At 45.9% G+C, this 24,023-nt stretch overlaps 2 protein-coding genes across 7 annotated transcripts in view; both read right to left on the bottom strand.

Annotated features, from left to right (window-relative positions):
- Window positions 1–24,023, bottom strand: part of ELP2 (elongator acetyltransferase complex subunit 2) — a 1,268,509-nt gene that overhangs the window by 153,088 nt on the left and 1,091,398 nt on the right. For all 6 annotated transcript variants that reach the window (XM_086965323.1, XM_086965328.1, XM_086965324.1 and 3 more), the window contains exon 20: window positions 21,461–21,582. In XM_086965323.1, the coding sequence (XP_086821449.1) occupies window positions 21,461–21,582 (122 nt within the window). The remainder of the gene's footprint in view (window positions 1–21,460; window positions 21,583–24,023) is intronic.
- On the bottom strand, window positions 19,107–20,108 carry LOC147722925 (uncharacterized). The gene has a single exon (XM_086966593.1). The coding sequence runs from the start codon at window positions 20,106–20,108 to the stop codon at window positions 19,107–19,109; it is 1,002 nt and encodes a 333-aa protein (XP_086822719.1).

The raw sequence follows: 24,023 nt of genomic DNA, 5'->3' as shown, positions 1-24,023 counted from the left end.
AAACCCTTACAACTGCAATAGGAAGTCACCCTCAAATAACTTTTCGTAGAGGAAGAAATTTAAAGAATAGACTAAGCCCAACTGTACCCAAAGACACAAAGACTTGTGACTGGCTGACTCAGAAATCTAAAGGTTTTTTCAAATGCGGTATGTGCTCTATGTGCAGATGGGCAAAACATGGAACCAAGACATTTGTGGATCATAGATCAAAAGTATACCAAATCAGTACTAACATTAACTGTGACACAAAGTACACTGTGTACATTATCGAATGTGCCTGTAAGAGCAGGTATGTGGGGAGCACGATCCGAGCACTCAGAGAACGTATAAGAGAACATGCTAGAGCATATGCTACCAATGATCCGAGATACCCTATGGCTACACATATGACCTCATGTCCATCACAAGGTGAGACCAAATCCTTCACCTTCTATGGTATCGACGCTGTACAAGCCACAGTAAGAGGAGGAAACAGAGAACTTCGCCTTAGAAGACAAGAAGCGCTATGGATCATGCGTCTGGATACGACTAGGACCGGTCAAAATACTGATGATGAACTGCATTTTTTCTTGGGATCGGACAACTAGGCTAATCCCCCACCAAACATTCCATCATTAAGTATTTGTAGCATATGTGGTTACAAACAGGACTGAGATTATGTTGATAAATGATGTACACTGACCAATGTATATGATATACAATCACCAATGTAATTGACAAAATATATTGCACAGCCAAATGAGTTTATAACTTAGACCAGTGTTAAGGATAAGACCAAACAAATTGAACACCACTATCGTTCCTCATAAATATTGGAACACCACGGATCCTTTTGATCTGAAGTTTCTATATCCTTTTCCTCCCAATTCTTGTAATGGGAGTTGTGGTTCTTAATTTCTGTCAGTATGTTTTAACTTCCAAGAATTCCTAACAACCCAGTTGGACCCAAACAGTGAACTTTTCTGCCCATTGGGTTCCACCTGTTCACTTTACAAATTAGGAGCTGCGAACATTTCCTTAAATATGTGCGTAAAAAACCGCCCTCCGTAATTTCAGGCTGTCTATATTCACTTACTTTTACTAAATCTGAGACTACGCCTCTTCTACCCGTCGATGTTTTCAACTGTTTTCACACTCTGAGACCCAATTTATGATACATGCAATATGCTATAATTGGATTACACGTTTAATTTTTACACGGTAATTTTCCTTAAAATCTAATTACTAGCAAAGGAATGAGTCGTCCATTACTTTCAACTTAATGGCAGGTAAAATTTGTTAAACCTCAATCCTTTGGGCAATAAAAAAGCCCAGGTTCCCATTACGGTTACTTTTGCGAGTAACTCTTCTTTTTTCTGCCAAATCTTTCAACCCTGAGCATTCTAGTTCTTTTTCGCGCGTTGCATAGAAAAGGGGCGGGAACAACTGATTTCGTTGTTCCCGCACTTGGCAACCGATACTGAAGCCGGAGGAGGCTTTATCACAGGCTGTACACGGGTAAGTTCCCTGACACCACAAGCGTAGACCTTTCTCCTGGTGAACATTTTCGCATTGGAGAAACCTCATTCTTGATATCCTTGTCCATTTAAACTTCCAGCCTGAATTCGGACAATTTGAATATTTTCCGCCGTGAACCTGAATAAGATTCTGTTTACTACGGCAACCGGACAAACCGACTGGTGCCGCTAATTCTGCAAAATTAATAAACCACCCGATTAGGACCGGGTCGGAAGTATCACCGGTTCCCCTGTGAGTTTTTCTGATAATTAGTGATTTATTTTTATTCACGCAATATAACGTTTTCAGAGAGTACAACTATAAATTCCTGCCTTTTTCCCTACTTACAGACCACCCGCCTTGATCAATCAGATCAGGTAATACCTCCACCCCTTTCTCTGTATTTCGTTCGCAGCCACCAACTGTGTATTTTCCCCCCCCTTTTTGTCACGAAGATTCTACTTATATGTAAATGGTCCCGCTAGAACTTAGTAACCAGCTAGGATTCAATTGAGTGACACGGCTAATGGTTTCACAATTACCATATGCTGAGAGATAAAAATAATGCTTCACACGATTAATGAAGGGAGAATCTCAGAAGGCTTAGAAAGGCTGATTTGTGGTGCTACTTCTGTCAGACATGTTTTTTTTTGTACTTTAAAATACCGGCTAGGCAGTTAAAACAATATATGCCCCAAAATGCATGACTTATAATTCAATCCAACACAACCTGTTCCAATTAATGCCTAATTATTTCTTCATCAATAATGGCTACCTTTTTATTCGAATGTTGTCAATTGTTCTACTTACATGTTATGAGACTCTTTCAATTTAGAAGTATTAATTACTATCATTGACACTGCCAGTTAGTCTACGAGTTGCGATGAATCAGTATGATAATCTAAACTTAGTTATGAACTATGTTGCTGTTTTGAGCCTTCAAATGAACTGACATATGAAGTATACTACTTAGAAGATATATACCGAGTGAACTTTACCCCAAATAATGCGTTTATTTAATCTTATTTGTTCGGTTATGATTAATGTTCTAATTATAACGGCCAGTATAAATAAGTCACGTCACAGCACACGTTTTGTAGAGTCTTGTTAGTCCATCTTCAGATGCGCCGTATGTCGCAACACAACAGGCTATCACACAAAATGTTGGAATCATTGAAAATATTAATAATAAAGTAGAATTCCGTTCGGTGATAACAGTCACCCTTTATCTTATTCCTACTCCTATCCTCTCTGTGTTGGTTTCCACTGCACCGGTGTCCCTTTCTCATTACACACACGTTGTAACTTCATAACATCACTTTGATTTCTATTATATCTTTTATAGCCCTGAAGAGTCACAGCCACATGCTGTGATGAAACACGTGGAGGCTAAAGTGATAAACACAGTGATTCCCAAGGGGTGAACACTGTTGACAATAAAACCATTTGAAAAACTTGCGATTGGTGGATTTTTCCCTGAAGAATGAATACTTGAATACAAAAACACCATTTTGATATGTTTAGTGTGCTCTGGATCGTTGTCCAATTATAATAAAAGGGAGGTTTTGATACTTCTTCTTTTCACAGAGGTTAAGGTTTTCCTCTGTCCAAGAAGCACCTATTGTGACTACATTAAGCAAATACCATACCGTAAGCAGTTGTGCGCCATAATTTCTGAACATTCCAAAAACCTATACATAGAGCAACCAAATCCCTTTAAGAGTCTCAATGTAAAAAAAAAGGAACTTGTAATCTAAAATTGTGAGGAAATGCCTCTTTTGACATAGTTAGCCCCCACCTTTTGCCTCGAACATGATGTGGTTTTAACTGAAAGTGCACAGGGACCCTGACAACTTGGTCCCCTGTGCCAAAGCTCCTTCCCTAAAACTGTACTATGATTGGCAACTTCAGACCCCCTGTAAGTCCCTAGTAAATGGTACCATGATACCTAGGGCATTGGGACTGAAGAGGGTCCCCTAGGTACCCTGCATCAAGGCCATGCTACCTGCCACTGCAGCCTGCATGCCTTGATGCAGATAAGAACAACATGGCCCACTGCCTATGTGTCATACCAATGCAGCACTGCCTAAGGTATAGGTAAGTCACCCCGCTAACAGGCCTTACAAGCCGTAAGGCAGGGTGCACTATTTCTCAGGTGTGGGCATATCTGCAGGAGCATATATGCCCTTACAATATTTAAGTATATTCTTAATATTGTAAGAGCCAGGGAAGTCACAAAAAGTAAATGGTCTGGAAAACACAACAACTCAAGTTTCCCAGCATCAAGATGGCTTCCTTGAACCCAGTAGTGTTTGGTACCAAACAATTCCTCCTAATAAACCCACTGTTAGAACTGGGGGTCTCTAGTTGGCAATGGTATACACCTTTGACCAAATAGGGACCCTTGCTTCTAAGTCAGGGAAAGGGGATTACACTACTGGATAACCCCTGCTCACCCTCTTAGTAGCTTGGCACGAGCAGACAGGCTTATCTCAGAGGCAGTGTGTTAAGCATTTGTGAACACATAGAGCAATACAGTGAAAACACTACAGATGGACACAACACAGGTTTTTAATCAAAATAAGTATGTTTTCTTTATATAGACTTATCACAAGACAATAAACAACAAAAATCCACAATACTGTACCCAATAAGAATTCTTTAAGATGGTAGAAATAGTTTCAAAAATAGGTTATTCACTTAAAAGCAGTCTTTTAGCAACAGATAACCCCAACTGGAATTAACACAACGTCAAGGTCAAAGAAATCCCAAAGTACGGCGCCGACCGTGAGGTGAGCGGCGTCGGGCCCGGAGTCAAGACAGACCCACAAAGAACAGTATCTTGGAAAAACGAAAACAAAGACAGCTCACGGCGTCAGGGAGATGCGGCGTCATTGGCGCGTTGAGGCGTTGGTTCTTTGCTTCGAGGGAGATGAGGCGTCGGGACCTGGATGCTTGCACAGGCAGGGGAGGCGTCGGTTCCGGACCTGAGAGGAGGTGACGTCACAATGGCGCCGAAACCACGGTTCTGTATGATGTCACAATGTCGATGGATTCTTGACCACCCACGTCGACGACCAGCTCCTCGATGATGTTGGCTTCGGAGTCGATGTAGCACAGCAGCAGGCGTCGGGCCGGCGTCGTAAGTTGGAATAGAGCTCACGGCTGTGGCACGGCGGCTGGCGTTGGGTCTACGTCGCAAGTCGGAGCAGCGCTCACGACTTCGTTGCAGATTAAAGCGTCGCTCGCCGGCGTCGTTATTGCAGATTCCTTATGAAGCACTAGAACAGCAAGTTCCTGATGCACACAAACAGAAGGGGGTGAAGTCTGGTATCCCTGAGACTTCAGTCAGGTGGAAAGCTCAAATCAAGCCCTTGGAGTAATATTCTGCAAGATTGTGAAAGTTCTGTAAAAGTTCCTTCTCCTTTCCTCTGCAATGAAGAGACCACTGCAGGCCAACCCAGCAAACAACACACTGGCAGGGGGGCAGTCCAAACTCCTGCAGCTTCCTTGGCTGTTCTCCATGGCAAAAGGTGTGTCTTGTTCCCATAAGTGATCTAAAGTCTTGGGGTCTGGTTCCCATATTTATACTCAAATTCTCTTTGTTCTCTGAAGGCAGAGTCAGTCCTGGAGCACTCTGTTGACAACACTCCTCCTTTCCTTTCACAGTGTAGGTCAGGGACATCAGACACACCACAGGAGGTGGAGCCAGCATTGTGGAGGGAAGGCACAGCCCTATTCAGGTCCCAGGTGCAACTCGTCCCTCCCATCTGCATGCAGATCTCTCTATTCAGCCTTATGCTGACTCACCCTGTCTCCTGGAATCCCCCAGCCCCTGTCACTCAAACTCCAGACAAGGAATACACAACCTAGCAGAGGCAGGCTTGGAAAGTTAGGATAGAAAATACCTACTTTCTAAAAGTGGTATTTTCAAACACAGAATGTTAAAACCAACTTCACTAAAATATGTATTTTATCATTATGAGTTCATGCATACTAAATTCGAATTTCTACCAAGTCCCCTGAGTCAGTTAGGATTATAAGATGCAGTAATCAAACTGCCCATTCTGGCCAATGGGGAACAGGTAACCTTGCAATAGTGAAAAATGAAGGTGGCTGTAATTCACTATCAGGAAATGTTTCACACACCAGGGCATGTCCTACATTATCTTTACAATGCACCATGCCCTTGGTCCTACCATAGGGGTGTCTGATATGAAGAAAAAGGAAGGTTTGGGGCCTGGCAAGTGGGTACACTTGCCAAGTCGACACAGCATTCACAGACTGCACACAGGCCCTGCAATGGCGGGCCTGAGGCACACTTTACAAGCTGCTTCTGTGGGTGGCACAAACAGTGCTGCAAGCCCACCAGCAGCATTTGATTTACCAGCCTTGAGCACACATGGTGCACTGTATTAGGTCTGACAAGTAAATCAAATAACCAAATCATGGAGTCACTAATCAATACATAAATTTAACATAGGGAGCACTTGCACTGTAACACTGAATAGCAGTTGCACAGTGCCCAAAGCATCTAACCAGTGAAACATATCAAAAACAGAGGAGGCAATCAGTAAAAAATGGAAGGGAGAATCACGCCAATGATGCCAGGTCTAACAACCACACTGATGCCAGTGTTAAATGTATGGCACCTTAGAGGTGCCCCCTGAAAACCTATCAACCCTGGTGTGATCTGTGGCTGGCTTTAGGCAGCCTGCCACCATAACATATGTTTCTGGACCCCTGCTCTCTGACCCAGAAACAAAGCCCATCATGGGCAGAGGTGCCACACCTCCTCTCCCATGATGAGCACAGTGCTCAAGCAGGAAGCTTCGAAGCCCTTTCTGCTTTGCAATGCGACCCCAGACTCTGCTGCTAGAAGCAGATAGCAGCCCCCGGTTCAAACCCTGACATAGGGCGGGAGAGCTGGCAAGAAAACTTGATGAGAAAAGGAGGAGTCCATGCTTCCCCCTAGCATCAGAACTTACCTAGGCAGCTGTGGATTTTCTTCGTTCAGCCTCCTGGCTTGAGCCTGTAGCCTCTTTTCAAAACCGACCTCCCCCACTAAGTTACATTGGGCGCCCAATCCTGTGTTGGCACTCTGCACCCTGCCGCCCCAGTGCTACTAAAGGTGTAAGTTTGGTGTTACCTTGTGCCCCCCGCCCCTGTGCTTACCCTAACCCCAGGAGATCTACCCCTGACACCGCTTTACTCACTTGTGAGCAGAGCATCTTCAATCCTCCCCAGTCTCCATTGGTTAATATTGGGCACTCGACCCTGAGTTTGACCTCTGCACCCAGCCACCCCATTGCCTCTGATGATGCAGCCCTGGGGCTAATCTGAATGCTGCCTGTTGTTGACCACAGACCACGAAGATTGGATTTGTAAGTAGTGTACTTACCTGCAAAACCGCATTCTTGTTTTCCTTCCACAGGTTAACAGTGTCAAAAATTGCAGGGCCCACTTTTGAAAGTGAAAAGTATTTTTATTTAAAAACATGCTTACCTTGTAACGTACATCTTGGTCTTAAAATAAATCTTGAAAAAATCTTATTTTTATAAAATTCATGTGGCTCTTCTGATTAAATCGGGTGTCATTTATTAGTCACTGGGGTGTCTAGAACACATGTCTTACACACCTCTGTGTTAGGCAAAAGGCTGCACAACCACATTACCACAATAAAGCACTTTGGATTTACATTGAGCCATGTACTCTTCTGGGGGAGTCACTGGACTCTCCACGATATAACCTCTTAGTGGTATAATACATACAATGTGAAAGAAAAAGGAGCCTTGTCAGGTTCCCACACAAGATACACAACCACATAAGTGCATGACTCCAGTCTTTCACCAGTTTATCACTCTTTAATCTTCGTTTTATCCAAATGTTCTCCTTGAATTTAATCCAAAGTTTTCGTAATGTTTTAATTCTTCAACACTTTATTTTCAGAGGTGGCTTTCACATCAGCCCAAGAGGTTTCAAAGTTCCTCATAATACAGCGTATTTAGTCTCTACCCAATGGATTTCGGGATAATTCCCTTCCTCATGACTAACTAACACACAAGATTTTACAGAAAGAACCCATCATATCTTGTTAATGAGGCATAAACTTAACTATAACAAGCATCCTAACTTTACACATCGTGCAGTGTGACTAACCCAGTGACAGCCTTCCCAACTCAATATTCGTGAGCCCAAAACCTCATCACGAAAATAATCCACTTAAAAAAAAACCAACAGAGTGCTTTTAAAACCAAACATCACATTCAAAGAGCAAAGCAAAAATCCTAAAAACAAAAATCAACTACATATATACAAATAGAATAAAATAAAATCCTTCCACCCTCCAAAAAGAACCAACTATACTGCCAATGCCACTAGAATGCTTACGTCATCTTCGCCCGTGGTACCTTGTGTAGCGCTAGCCTGCTTATTTATTAGGGGTGGCTGTTAGTGTGGCAATTTTTTCAAATCATCCTTCAATCTACTGTCTCAAAGATGACCACATCCGTGTCTGTGTTTAACTGAACCCCGGTACATCACGGTCTGCTGAAAGCTCCAGCGCATTTGACGACTTTCAGGTGTTCTAATCTACCCCATCTAATTAAGAAACAAACGACAGATGCTAAGCATACAGAACACAGCATGATATCAATCAATCAGATTTGGTAAAGCGCAACTACTCACCCTTGAGGGTCTTAAGGGGTTGGGGGGAGGGGGGGCAGCTCCGCTGATTGGTGGGGTCATCCAAAGAGCCTGGTCTTGAGGTCCTTCCTGAACTGGGGCAGAGTGGCAGCTTGTCAAAGATGGAGAGGTAGGTGTTATAACCTAATGTTGTGTATATGTTTAAGGAACCTAGTGATGTCATATAGAATGTGAACTCCTGACAGAGCCAGTTGGAGTTGGAGTTGAAGCTGACTGGACGTTGATGCTGTGCTTATCAATCTTCATTAAAGATACTCTTTTCTACCTTCACTATGAGTATCTTTTCAATTTAACAGTAGGTCATTCCAGGCCTTGGCTGCAAGGTAGGAGAAGGACTTTTCTCCTGTTCTGGTCTTGTGAATGGATCGGACGGTGGCCAGAGTGAGGTTGGATGATCGGAGGTGTCTTTTGCGTGCGTGGAAGGAGAGGTAGTTGTTAAGGTGTATTGGTCCGGTGTTGTGAAGGGACTTGTATTCGTGGGTAAGGAGTTTGAAAGTGACTCTTCTTTCGACTGGAAGGCAGTGGAGATTGTGGTGGTGTTGGGTGATGTGACTGTGATTGGGATGCCGAGGATCAGTCTGGCTGCGGCGTTTTGGACTGTCTGGACTTTGCTTAAGCAGACCCTCCAGGATTTCACGGTTTGCAGAGAATTCGGCACTTTTGTAAAAATGCAGCGATTTTTACAAAAGTTCCTGCGAAATCGGCACGTTTGTAAAAATGCTTTGTATTTTACAAAAGTGCCCGAAAAATCAGCCCTTCATTAAAACAATTTCAGAAGTTAATGTTGCTGCAATGTCCAATACAGGTGGACAGCCGTGTCTAACTGACGTCACTTCCTGCACTTACACTGCTTCCCGACTGGTTTAAGTATTAGCACTGGTTATGTTTCTGTATGGGTTTATATAGGTTTATGAACCTGACCAATAAATATTCTTGTTCGGTAGCATCACAGGATTTAATGGTTATAAACAGTCCAAATTTGAGCCGTTTGTTAGAATACACAATAGGCATTCTGCACACATGTATTGGGTTCTGAAGCATGTTGTGAAATGTACATCTAAAAATAGTGATCCGCACTTTAGCATCCGTGCATTGTGAGTAAATCAGCCTTTTTCATTCATTTGCTGCATACGACAGAGTCTTGTTGGTTTCGCATAAGAGAGCCGTGTTTTAACGTAAGATCTTTTATGAGCATGAGCATTTGAAATCCAAGACAGCCCGAGACTCCAAGACAGCAATGAGAACTAAGGAATGAAAAAAAACGATAATAATAATAATATTATTATTATTTTTATGACTAGCATCATTATTGGGATGGTTTTTATGAAGTATTATTAGTATTGTCATTAGTATTATTATTAACAATAATACTAATGACAATACTAATAATACTTCATAAAAACCATCACAATAATGATGCTAGTCATAAAAATTATAATAATATTATTATTATTATCGTTAATAATAATAAAAATGACAATAATAATAAAATAATAATAACAATTAACAAGAATAAAGACAGTAATACGAATATGAAAAAAGAATAACAATAGTAAAAATACTACTAATGGTAATACAATAATAACAACGATAATCCTACTACCACTACTCCTGCTACTACTAGTAATACAAACATACAGTATGCAGTCATATGAAGATAGGGAATTAGTAAAAACATGGGTGCAATGAGGCCTTTTAAAACCTCTTAAATGGAGATTCCTGTTTTTCTGTGGATATCCACATGAGTTTGACAACACACAATAGGGGATCCAACCCTTTTGACAGGGCTCCTGGAGACCTCCTCTAAAGTTCCTGATGAAACAAACTACTGGATTTCAGTGACAGATTTTGGACTTTTGTTGAAATTCAGGACCCTGTTCACAGATAAAAGTGTTTTTGTATGTTTGCAGTTGCTTCTGACGTTTGCATGGACGTTTACAGGTTTTTGGAATTCATACAATATGTTGCTAGGGTATGACTAGAAAACTGTGCCAGGTGTAGATTGCCAGAAACAATCCTGTGAACGTTTTGTGAAATCCGTTTTACCCATGTGCTAATCAGAGTTGTATAGAGGGTTCAATTGTGAACTGTCTAAACGAAGCGCCTTTGTACAATAGCATATTTCCTTTCGTGTATATATCAACAGGCACAAATGGCTCTGTGGATCGAGCACATTTCGATGTGTCTATTGTGTTGAGATGCAACTAATAAATATAACTGTTCATGCTTAGCTGACTCCTGTTTTACACTATTTGTGATAAACTCTGTACTTTTATTGATTTTCCAAAATTCTATAGATGATTGAATTTATCAGAGTAGCATTCTGTATTTATGATCCAAGGGAAGCATTGCTTTCATTCCTGCATTTTTGGTCACAGCTGCAGTTGCACCACCTCTTTCTGAGGTAGGGTCCCAACCAAGACTGGCAACACTATGCATCCCAGTATCACAGCCACAGGTGTTCCAGCTGTAGAAGGAACTGCTTCATCATCCAACTACAGAACAAAGAACCTTCTTAGAAAGCCAGGCCAAACATCCAGGTTTTGATCCTTTACCTGAAAAGTGGCTCTGACCCAATTTCTGAAGATGGAACAGAAGCTGATTCCAAACACACAATGCCTGATAGTTGAATGTGTGCTGCTTAACTTTTTCCGTTAGATTTTTGGGACCTGTAATAAGCAGGGCTCCGATGAACAACGAGATCCACTGAAGAGATCTACTCAGAAAATGGTGCTGAAGTCTATCCGAAAGGTAGAGAGGACCAGACCATGAAAAGCATGATGGGCCATGATCAAGTCTTTAATTTGAACCTGTTCCCTAATTGACAACCAGTAGGGTTTTTCAGATAAGGTGAAATAGATGCCTGTAAGGAACTAGCTGTAGCGGGCACAGGATGGTTTCCCGGTAGGCCGGAAGAGTGGGGGTCGGTTTTGGATCAGTGAATGCAGCTTTTGTTACTGGTGCTGGTTTTGCAGCAATGCTGCAATATCGGCCCCCCTGGAACAAAAACGCAGCAGCAGTGTTTCCCACCAGCCATTCTTCACCACCCCGGCCAATCAGACATAATTGCCAGGGCTAGTTTGTGTTCCCAGAACGGCCCTGGTTGTGGCACCTTCATAAGTTGTCCAGCCGCTTACATTCGAAAGGCTCTGGCCTGGGCTGCCTGACCTTTGCTTTCTGAGCTGGCTGTAACATGGCACATTGTGTGATCTTAGGCAAATATTTAATTTCACTAAGGTAGCTTCTGGAATGCCATTTCCTATGGGATGCTACCAGGCTATCTTTATTGGGCTTCTCAGAACCTATACTAAAGCAAATGGAGGATTGCATTTCCAAGGGATAACAGCCTTCACCTGTTGGCTGATTCCTCTGTTCCATATCCCAGGTTGCCTATTTCAAAGTGGACTACTCTGCTAAAACAGTTTCCATTGATTTAAGGTTGAGAATGAATGATTATGAGTAAAATAAAGTGCCGCAAAAATGCCACTAAATTTCCGTATTTGTGCAGCTAAATTTCCATATCTGTGCAGCTACATTTGCTAATCCATGCCGCTATATCCTGGGGGGTCTGCTTAAGGAGTTTCTTGTTGATTCCAGCATAGAGGGCTTTGCCGTAGTCCAGTCTGCTGCGTGCGTGACAGTTTTCTTGGATCCACCTGAACGTCTTTCAAAGCATGCGGAGGGTGTTGAAGCAGGTCGAAGATATGGCATTGATCTGGCGTCCATTGTGAGCGACGAGTCTGGTATGATGCTGAGGTTTTGTGCGTGGTCAGTCAGGGTGGGGGATTTATATACAATTTTACAGAACAAGGCGAGCATATAGAGTGATTTCTCTCAGGTAAAGTATTCCTGACAGTAGAATGTGTACGGCTTAAGATATTAATGATAAATAACTGTTTGCCTATCTCGCATGATGGGGCAGTACTTTTACAGCACTGCATTTTCTATAGATGCTATTTTTCTCTCACGTATATGCTCCAAGAGCAAAAATAATGACAAGGTTAATCCCACTCGTCACAGTATTTCGGATGGGCAACAAAACTTCTGGCAATAATTAATGATGATGGGCATTATTTATTTATTTTTTAAATCTTTTTTTTATTGAAGTGAAGACCAACAGTGGCAAACATAGTCACACATAAGGCTGCAGAGGCGTACAGTAGATCACACGAGGGTACAGGGTTACATCAGTGTCATGGCAATAGGACTATAATACATACATACAATCAACCGTCTACCTCAAGTACCATTCGTCGAGGTTGGGGGATTCACATATGCCGCCTCTGTATTCGATCCAATTGTCCCATACCTCACCCCATTTTTTGGGACACCCCCGGGCTAGATATACTGTCCTTTCTTGCAACATGCACCAATCCATGTCCTGCTTCCATTCAGCGAGTCGTGGAGGCGTGACTGCCCCCCCAGAGTCCTGCAGTGTTGCGCTTAGCTACCATCTGGCCGAGCGAGGCCCAGAGCCTGCCTCTAGCTGGTAAGTCTGTTGGCTCCCATATGTACAGGATACAATGTTTCGCTTCTGGGCACAACTCTACCCCCCAGACGTCCTGCATACATCGCACCACCTTCACCCAGTATGCCTGCAGTAGTGGGCACTCCCAAAGCATATGAAAGAAGGAGCCCACCATTCCGCATCCCCTTCTACACCCGTCACCCTCACTCCTGCACATCCTTTTCAACCTGGTGTTTGAAATGTAGACTCTGTGTAGTATTTTAAGTTGGATGAGCCGCAGCCTGGATGAGATAGCCACCTCCTTCGGGGAGGCCAGCGCACACCTCCACTCCTCCTCATCAATTTCCAAACCATCCGCCTCCAACCTCCCTTTAAGGCCCAGGAGTAAATCGGGAAGGTTATTTATCAGTTTCTTATAGGTGAGTGAGATTGCGTGTTCAAGTATATGACCATCCAACAGTCTATCCTCCAGGGGGGATGCCTGAGGGGGCACCGCACCCTGTGGGTTGTTGTTCTGCAAGGAGTGACGAACTTGGAGGCAGCTAAAGTATTCAGTGTCTGCTAGCTCGTATGTTGATTGTAGGGATGGGAAGGACTTGACCCCGCCAAAGTCCCATAGATCCCCATTCCGGGAGATACCTATAAGGTTCCAATTCCGGAACCCCTTGGTACGACCCAGGAGGCCAAGTCGTTCAGAAACCCAGAGCAGGGTGGCCATGGTAAGCGTGTCGTGCCAGCCCATTTTGCGATGGACAATGTGCCACAATTGTACTGTGTGGCGGGTCGGCCCCGTTAGTGCGTGTTGGCATGGCCGTAAATACAATGCTGCTTCGTAATTCCCCCCTGGCAGGAGCCACCTATCCATGCCATAACCTGGGCCGTTCACGTCGCAATAGGTGCCTTGGTTAATAGCCGAAAGATGCGCGGCCCAGTAGTACCTACGGATGTCAGGTAACGATCCCTCCATCGTACCACCCCAGAGTCCGTTTTTGAAGAGCTATTCAGGGTACACCGGACAATAGGGGGTTCCTCTGCGCCGCCTCAATAGTCGTGAAGTACAAAGGTGGGAGTAGATCTGGATAATTCTGCAGGGCGTAGAGGAACCGGGGCAGCGCCATCATTTTAAACAACGCTGCCCGGCCCAGCAGGGAGACCAGGAGTCTCTGCCAGGCGACGTAATCATGCTTGAGCCTCTGAAGGGGCGGGAGCAGGTTCCTATCATACATGGTGGTCTTGTCCTTAGACATGAAAATGCCCAGGTAGGTGAAGCCCTCGGTGACCACCCTTATGGGACAGTTGCGAGGAGGTATGGGGGTGTTTCCGTGAAGGACATACATTAGAGATTTACTCCAGTTGATGCTATACCCCGAGTTCTTGCCAAAGTTTGTAAAAATGTCCAGGGCTACGTTCAGTGATTTCCGGGGTCGCGAAAGATAAAGGAGGATGTTGTCGGCGAACAGGGAGATCCTGTCCTCCCAACAGTCAGACCACCGAAGCCCTTTCAGTGAGACGCCTTGTCTGATCCAGGTGGCCAGCGGCTCAAGGGAAAGGGCAAACAGAAGGGGCGAAAGCGGGTACCCCTGGCGTGTCCCTCTTCCTAGGGTGAAGGCCTCTGAGACCTTGTTGTTCACAACCACCTGGGCAAGCGGGTCTGAGTAGAGGAGTCGTACTCAAGAGATTAACCCGGGACCGAAACCCAGTTTACGAAGGACCGCCATGATATATGGCCATTCAAGGGTGTCAAAGGCCATTGTGGCATCGAGCGATACCACTACTGCATCTTCGCGTATTCTATGGCATCTTCCCAACACCCGGTTTAGTCGGTAGAGATTGAGTGCAGTATTACGGTGGGGCATGAAACCTGATTGGTCTGGGTGGACCAATGTGGTGAGAACCGGCTGGAGCCTGTTGGCCAGGACCTTCGCTAATATTTTAGGGTCTGCATTTAACAGGGAGATAGGCCTATACGAGGCACATAGCTCCCTAGGCTTCCCCTCTTTAGGAATCGCAACTATAGTTGTCTATAGTTGCTATCCTTTGGTCGCGGGGCAGTATCCCCTTTGACTTGCTTTCGTCGAACATGCGCTTCAGATAGGAGCTGATGCCATCGGGTTTGAGCTTGTAGAGCTCAATCGGGAGGCCGTTGAGCCCTAGTGCCTTGCCGAGACGAAGATTCCCAATAGCACGTTCCACTTCCGCCGTGGTGAGCACTTCGGAGAGGGCAGGCATCCTAATCCGCTAGTAGTGCGTCCGAATCTTCCACCGGGCGGTTAGACCCCCTACTATAGACTTCCTGGAAATGGCGGGCAAATTCAGTGACTATGTCTTGTGGTTCAGTACCAACAGTAACGTTGCTGTTTGAATCTCAGCCACTACCTTACTCGCCGGCTGCTTTTTGTCGAGCCACGCCAGGAGCTTACCCGCCTTGTCACCCTGGTCGTAGATCTTACCATCTCTAGTGGCATGTTTAAGGTAAAGGTGCCAGCAAGGGATTTGTTTACTGATCCAAGAGTTGACAGTGTAGGAAGGTTTATATTAATCAGACTTATCCACTGAACAGAACAGCAACTGTTACATGTATTTTTAATCTGTTTCAAAAACTCTAATTGAAGCTACCACACTAGCCCCATATAGGTCCAACAACTAAAAGAGATCACCTTTGACCCCACGCAGAGGAGACGCTACGTGCTTTACGCAACTTGTTTGAACTTATTTGGATCCTGAAATTGAGTTCACAAGGATTCTTCATCATAAGGACCTAATATCTTTTCTGGCCTGAATATATGGACACATCTATAGGGGAGACCTGTCGTTCCCTTAAGGGGTCATCTTTATTGCATTAATTCCATTGTCCTGATGATGGTCTCTGGATTTCACCACTGAGACCGAAACGTCGACACACCAGTCCAAGTCTACCTTCTACACTTGACTTTCTATTTATTTCTTTTTAAAAGAGGTCAATTTTATATACTCTGTTAAGACTGGATTGTCTTTCTTATGTATCAATGGATTGTTTCGTCATCTCCATGTACTTAAGATATACATGCAATTATCATTGACTGTATACCCTTGATAATTTGACAAATCTGCATTGAAAAGAATGCAAATAATAATTTTCTTTGAATAACAAACCTTTCCGTGTTGCCTTACCTTCTTGTTTTCAATATTTCATTTATTGACCATAATCACAAAAATCACTGTGTTTTTGTTTAAATTACTAGAACTGATTTGAATCTCTTTTAGTTGTTGGACCTATATGGGGCTAGTGTGGTAGCTTCAATTAGAGTTTTTGAAACAGATTAAAAATACATGTAACAGTTGCTGTTCTGTTCAGTGGATAAGTCTGATTAATATAGACCTTCCTACACTGTCAACTCTTGGATCAATAAACAAATCCCTTGCTGGCACCTTTACCTTAAACATTTGACTGCCCAAGCCCGCAAGGGTATATTGGGTTACCCACCCCTACTATCAATCTCTAGTGGCAGCCATCTTTTTTTTGCCTCTGTGACCACTGCCTGGTACTCTGCGGTTTTTAAGGCCAGCCGATGACGCGCCCCGGGCGCGTCCTCGGCACGTGCCACCTCTTCCAGCTTCCCCAGGTCGGCCTCAACAGCAACTTCCTTCTCTTTACGTCGATCAGCTATCGCTGAGAGGGCCTCTCCTCTGAGGACCGTTTTAAAGGCCTCCCATAATGTAATTGCCAATTCTACTGAACCGTTGTTGCTATTGAAGTAATTGGCTATTGAGCCGGTCAATGCCTTACGGATGTCCTCATTGCGAAGATACCAGGCATTGATAGGCGTCACGCACCCCTCCCGTTTACTGCCAACGGTAAGGTGAGCCAGTACTGGCGAGTGGTCAGAGATACCTCTTGCCAGATGTGTCGCCATGCGCACTGTTGTGTCTCAGTGCAAGGGAGTAAGGATATGATCCAGACGGGAGAAAGAGTGATGCGGCCCCGAAAAGAAAGTGTATTGTATGTCCGTGGGGTGTGCCAGACGTCTGTGAGGCCAAACCTTTCTAGGAAATCCCCCAACCATCTCTGCCCCGTGGTGTATCCCTGGGCCGGTGCCTGTCCAGTGTACCGGAGACTACCACATTAAAGTACCCCCTATGAATAACTGCCCCTCCGGGAGGGAGAGGAGGAGTTTACCAAGATCAGCGAACGCCTGCGACAGGAGACTTGGCGGGATGAATGTGGATGCCAGGGTCAGCCTGCGCCCCTCCCATCTACCCGAAACTGTGGCAAAGCGACCCTGCGGGTCCATGGCAGTGTGGTCAGGAAGGAAGGGGAAGGCGCGCCGGAGAAGGATACCCACGCCCTGGAACTGTAAGGATTGCAAGAGAGTTCCACAGGAGCGTCAGGAATCCGAAGAATAATCCACAGTCCTCCCCTACGGCCTCCCGACTCTATCAAACACTAGAGTACGAGAGACACGCCAGGGGAACACAGGGAGACAAAACAAGGGAAGATGATGAAGAATAAATGATGTGTCGGTACTCTTCTGGATAATCTGCGTGGTACATCAATTGGGGAACTGACAACAGGCAGCCTGCAAAGAAAAGCAAGTAAGCAACTAGCTATTGGTACCCTACAAAGAAAACATTAGCACTCCTACAATTAGAAACAACACGTACCGGAATCCTTACTCTTTGTAGAACATGTATATATACGACGTCTAGATATGGAACATCATCTGGCTCTGTGACAAGGATAATGTAAGGTATTAGTGAGTATGCATTAAACTCAATAGTGATTCTATGATCTAAGCAATACACTTCTTACTTTAGCTGTTTTGTGGACTTCATGAAGAATTAGGCACTAACGAGTGATATGTAAGAAAACCTTTAGCCACCTCTTCTGATGCTGGGTATCTCTAGATGAAAAGCAATACAACATGCATAAATTATATGTATAACTAGTTTAGCATAAGTATTAAAGAGCGCAAAAGCGCTGTTACCGTGATTCCCTGTAGAGAAGCTGCAGATAGTACCCAATTGGATCCACGCAAGAATCACTCCAAACACAAAGGCAGTGAATCAGAAGTATAATAAGGTTGGGAAGATTAAATAATGAAGGGGGCAAAAATTGAACGAAGATAATCTAGCTATCTAGCTAAAGGGAAAGGGGGAAAGGAAAATGTAATGTACAAAAAGGAACAACAGTGATCCAGGCTGGTTGTCCGGTAAAGCGCCTTCAATTCAGGCACAACTGAGAACAACCGGAAAGGCAGGAAAAAAAAACCCTGCCGCCGGAACACAACTTCAAGGGCAAAATTAGGAAAGGTTCACGAAGAACGTGAACTCAGGACACTAGGATTACAAGCGCCAAGCCTGAACGCCCGTAAAACTAATTGCCACTGCTTCGAAATACCAATCCGAGGTCCGCTCGAAAACGCGGGGGCCGGTAAGACAGACTGCCGACCAGCGCTCCAAACAGGAAATCCCAAAAGCAAAATACGGACGTCAGGCAAAGAAGGTCAAGACGGAAGCAAACACGAAGGGAGCTTGACGCAAGAACGTGAAGCGTCTCTCCCAGCTTCCTGATGCTCTAAATAGCATTCGTCTTAAAGGGACAGTGTCTTTTGGGAATCTCGAAGCATGACAGTAACCCCGTGGTAAAGCCAGAATGGACTGCCAAATCGTAACCGTAACTATTGAGGGCGTGGCAGGTGTTGCCCAACAAATGAGTCTCCTGTAACAGGACCGCATCAGGCCGGTGGCCCTTAACGAGCTGCAGTACCATGGTGCGTTCCAGCTTATCCCCCAGCCCATTAACGTTCCAACTTAGTATCTTGAGGCTTTTGTCCAATGTGTTAGCCATATTCACAATTCAGATCTTGCGTAGACCCTGGGACCTCTGCACACCACTGGACCCTCTCAGAACCTCTCAAGTGCGACCAAACAAACAGAGCCCCCCGCCCCAACTCCCCACAACTCCTCATCCCCGCCAGCCCTTTCCACCCCCAGCCCCCCCAAATACCACCCCCGCCCCCCCATCCCCACTCCAGCCCCCCCCCATTCCCACTCAACCCCATATTTCCATCCTGCCCTAGCCCAACTAGACTCATATCCTCCGCCCGAAACAGACCCCCCCCCCACCCTGCTCCCTGCTCTGTAGGTTTCAAACTACCCACTGCCCCAATTAGAAGAGCGCCTTTCGCTCAACCCCTGCCCAGGAGTGAGGAACCGCCCCCTCCCGAGAAAACTCTGTAGGGAGAACGTGTGCCGGCCCCAACTCCAGGTGCCGTGTCCTCCTCAGCCCCCAGACTAGAAAGTCCCTCCAGTCATGGAGCACCACAATCCAACAGCAAAGTCTCGGAGTCATTAGGCAAATGCCAATACCTTCCCCACATTAAGACCAAAAGGCAGAGACATCACAATGATAATATATGTTACAGTTCAGCTGGGCATGGTTCCGCTATGAAAGTCCTCAGCCTGCAGCCGCGTCCTGGCTAGGGTCCCCTCGGGGACTTGCTGATCTGGAGCGCCATGATCGCTGGCTCTGTGCTTCCCCTTCCGATTTGTCCGCAGCGGACCCGGGGGATGGGCCCCGAGCCCCCCGCAACGCACCATGGTCCTGCTGCTCCCGTGGAGCCGGTGCTGCTGTGTCAAGCCACTCTTGGACCGCCGCTGGCGTGGTGAAGAATAGGGACCTGCCTCCCACGATGATCTTTAGCTTGGTTGGGAAAATCATCATATAATTTATGCCCCGGTCACGTAGCGCCGCTTTCACTCCCAAGAATGATTGCCGTTCCTGCTGGACCTGCAGGGTGAAGTCGGGGAAGAAACGGATGGCGGCCCCCTCGTACTGCAGATCGCCTTGTTGCCTTGCCACCTGAAGGATAGCGTCGCGATCCCTATAGTTCAATATTTTGGCTATTATCGTCCTGGGCGGAGCCCCCGGCTTTGGTTTGGGGACCGGTGCGCGGTGGGCCCGTTCAATCGTAAACATTTTTGACAATCGTTTAGGCTTCAAATGTTGGAGGATCAGGTCTTCGAGAAACAGTTCCACACTTTGCCCTTCCGTTCCCTCCGGCACACCCACCACGCGGATGTTACTTCTCCTGGCCCTCCCTTCCTGATCCTCGAGGCGAAGGGCCATTTGGCGGTGTTGGTGCACAAGTTCGTTGATCCGACCTTCCAGACGTTTTTCAGCGGCCTGCAACGTTTTAATGTCCGTCTCGTTCGACTTCGATCTGTCCGTGGTCTTACCCAGATCTGTGCGAAGCTGGTTCACCTCAATGGAGATTTTGTCCATTTTCGTTTCAAGGTTGGTACCTAGCGTTTGAATCGCGGCCATTATTGAGGTCAGGGATGGTTCCGTCTGGCCCACCTGGTCCCCGGCCGCCGCTCCCGACTGTCCCTGACTCAGTGGCACTGCATACTTGTCCAGCCTGTTCGTCTGGGTGGGCACACCTCCCTTGGGCCTCATGGTGAGCAGGCAGCTCCCCCGCGGCCCAGCCGCCGGGCCCGATGGAGCGAGGGACGGCAGCTGTGATGTTCAGCGGCCCGCCGTCTATTTCGCGTGGCCGGTGCCTTCTTGCGGCCGGGAGGACCTCAATCCGCCTACTATAAGCAAACTTGCGTCGGTGAGATCCCTACCTCCAGGCCCCAACGTGCCAACTCGGTCGAGGGTGTCCTTGCCCGATCTCCAACAGGCCAAAACGAAGCGTCTTCTAGCCCCGTGTGCCACCACTCCGGGGAAATGTTTCACTAGGGGCCCAGGTACACACCGCTGCCCCTGGATGTATATGGCATTTTCTCAGGCCTTACACTGTCTCCGGGCCTCCTCACCTCCACTAGTGCCAACGCTCATGTGTAGGGCCCAACCACGTCCGGTCCCACGTTGCAGGGGCCATGTCACCCTGGGGCACTTCAACAGGACAAGGCCGATGCTGTGATTCCGGTCCGTCCACTTCACCACTGCTGGGTCTCAGCCGCCTTGTCGTCGAATCAGGAGCCCCCCCCCAGAAATGGAGGTGCTCTACTGTGCCTCGCGTGGTCCACCAGGCGCTCCCCGCCTCTCTGTGCCCTCGGGCCCAGCCAATCAGAGGGAGCCTCAAAATGGCGCTGACAGGATTACATTTGGTGCTCCCGGGGGGGTTGGTGCTCCCAGGGGGGCTGGCGCCCCCCCCCCGCCTCCGCACCTCACCTGGCCCCACCGGGTGGTCAACAAAGGCGCGGCCTGAGCGCCACATCTGCAGGATGTTCAATGGGCCAGCGGCCCCCTTCAGGCAGCAGTGATGAAGTTAGGCCCCAAGCCAGGGCCTCGAGTGTAGTGGCTCCCGGCTCGCGGGCTCCAGGCAGACAGCCCCAGGCCCGCCGTTACTAGAAATTCGGCCGCGCTGGGTCACGAAACTCCGGTTTTTGCTCCGGTCGAGGGCACCAACTGTAAGGGGGTCAGGGAGCAGATGGAATAGCGCCCTGGCCAGGATTTAGGACGGATGTTCGCTGGGACAGCTCCGATCCCGGCGGAGCTCGAGTCTTAGGCGGCCATCTTCGCTGGCGCCTGGCCACGGCCCCCCGATGATGGGCATTATTAACGTTAAAGCATTGTTTTAACTACGGGATCATATTTTAGATTTGGAATATTTCCGGTGTAACATTTTCTCATGTACATCCAGCGAATCTCCTAGCACAGTTTAAAAAAAATTAAAAGTGCACAGGGTAATGCGGTCTACAAAAGTCAACATGCCTTTGTTAAAATAGTTGGTTAATTTTCAGTAAAAAATAAACAACAACTTGTGTGGCAAAATACCACCTGAAGTAACCATAACTACGTACCTTTTTGTCTCGACTTCCTGTTAGGAAGTACTTGCTATCGGGGGTCCAATCACACGTCCAAATAATCCGGCTATGCACTGCTGTACTTTTGCTTGTGTGGGCATGCAAACTGAAGAATGGTTCTGTAAAAAACAGGGTAAATCAGCTACATTTTTGTTGTAATAGGAAATACGATTATATAGTCTTCCAAGCCGTTTTTGTCTTAAACAGGAGTCGAAAGGTACGATTTGTTGAATAAACTGTCTTGAAGCTCGGAGGAATCAAAGTGATTTAATCATTAGATAACTGAATTCTACCTTTTGATGAGAAACTCCCATGTTTATATTTGTATATTTCATGTTCAGGAACACCCTATATTACTTAACAACTCAGTGAGAAATTGAAATCTCAATATGAGCAAAACAATATTTGCCAAAGTCAATCGACTTAGCTACATCAAAATAAAAGTCCAAGTACTTCTTCAATCGTCAGTGACTTTGTGTGTGTGGTTATGAGGCTGGATGAGTGAAGTTTTTAATTAATGCATGGAATGATAAATGAGTCAATGACTGAGTGCATCTCTAATTAATTGGTGAATGATTGCATGGAAAGAATGGGCCAAAACATAGATGGAGAGCACTTAGATGACGTCAGACAAACACGTTTATTAGTTTTACAGGGACTTCATGCAGCAGACCGAAGGCACGGCAGTGGCTAAGGAACACATTGCACATGAACAGGGAGGAGGCAGTATAAAATATAAAATATACAGGGAACAGGGAGGAGGCAGTGGCAGATACAGAGCCCAGGAAGGCAGAGTGACAGCACACGGAGACAAAAGCCGGAGCGAGGACACTGCAGCCGATGCGGGTGGACGATGAAATGAGTAACAGACACCGAGGCATTTTAAAACCTGCATTGGGAAAACTTTAGAGGCATCATAGGAGTTTGCAGCAGTGGTGAGATGACAAATGCATAGAATAAGCTGGCGAGGCAGATAAAAGACAGGTAGCGTGCAGAGAAGGGGACTGTTACAAGAGTGAAACAAGCATTAGCAAAACCAACAGGTCGCGCCTCTGCAAGAGCTATCGGCTTTTCCAATTTGTTTTAGCCACGTTGTACATCACCGTGGCTGTTCTTGTGTTTTAACTATGTTGTACACCACCGTGGCAGTGCTTCAGAATGACTAAAAGTTTGTGGTTTAGAGAAGAGTGGTGTGAAGTGGAGAGGCGAAGAGTGGACTGTCATAGAATGGAGTGTGGTGGATTAAAGTGGAGTGCAGTAGAATGGCGTAGAGTGGAGGGGCATAGAGTGTTGTGGCATAGACTGGAGTACAGCGGAATAGAGTGGAGTACAGCGGAATAGAGTGGAGTACAGGGGAATAGAGTGGAGGTGCGTAGAGTGGCATAGCATAGAGTGGAGTAAAGTGTTGTAGAATGGAGTAGAGTGTTGCAGAGTGGAGTGGTGTTCAGTGAACTGGCGTGCAGTAGGATCACACAGACTGGTGTGGTGCAGAGTGGAGTGTCGTAGATTAGACTGTCATAGAGAAAGTGTTGTAGAGTAGAACAGAGTAGATTGTTGTGGAGTAGAATGTAGTGGAGTAGATGACCATGGAGTAGAGAGGAGGGGTGTGAACAGTCAGAGTGGATTACAGTGCTGTAGAGTATCATAGATCTCAGTGATATAGAGTGGCATAGCATAAAGTGGTGTAAAGTGGAGCAGAGTGAAGTGGAGCAGAGTGAAGTGGCGTAGAGTGGAGTTGCATAGAGTAGAGTGTCATAGAGAGGAGTGATGTAGAGTGGCAGGGCATTGAAAGACGTAGCATAGAGAGTAGTAGAATGGAGTACTGTAGAATGGAGTGGCATAGCGTAGAGTGGAATAAATTGTCAACGTGGAGTAATGTTTCAGAGTGGAGTGGCATAGCATGGAATAGAGTGGAGTAGCCTAAAGCGGAGGAGCTTAGAGCAGAGTACAGTGGCATGGAGTTGAGTGACACAGAATGGAGTAGAGTGTCTTAGTGTGTCGTGGAGTAGAGTGGACTGGCGTACAGTGGAATATACATAGTGCGGTAGCACACTGCCATTGCAGACAACACATTTTTAATTGAAATGTCCAGTACATTTGCATGGATATACACTCTTTACCCATAATACTATACAGTGCACAAACGATAATGTGTGGAAGTGGCATCACCAAGTGCATTGATTTGTTTTGATCATATGAAACTATTTGTTTCCACTACACTTCAGAATTTTAAAAAATGTGGTACATTTGATCTTTCTAATTCTGATATATTTTGAAATATTTACACAGTTCATTCAGAAATTAATTTATTTTGGTGCTAGACAAAATAACATCCTACAGCTACTCCTCTCATGTGGTACTTTGCAGGATTGTCACACAAATCATCTAATTTAGAAGTGAGAGAAAGAAAAGTAAACACCAAGCTCCCTCAGAAGACAGCGCCTGACATTTGACATTTGTCTTTGAGTGAACAGCAAATGTGACAAGATAAGAGCAAGATTTAAAGGCCTGTTTCTAGAAAGAGAGCACTCGTGGAGGAATACAGTATATAGGCTATGCT

The sequence above is a fragment of the Lissotriton vulgaris genome, chromosome 4_1, assembly GCF_964263255.1.
Source record: "Lissotriton vulgaris chromosome 4_1, aLisVul1.2, whole genome shotgun sequence".
Lineage (NCBI taxonomy): Eukaryota > Metazoa > Chordata > Amphibia > Caudata > Salamandridae > Lissotriton > Lissotriton vulgaris.
The sequence above is the reverse complement of the archived record's forward strand: the minus strand, read 5'-3'. Positions and strand labels throughout refer to the sequence as shown.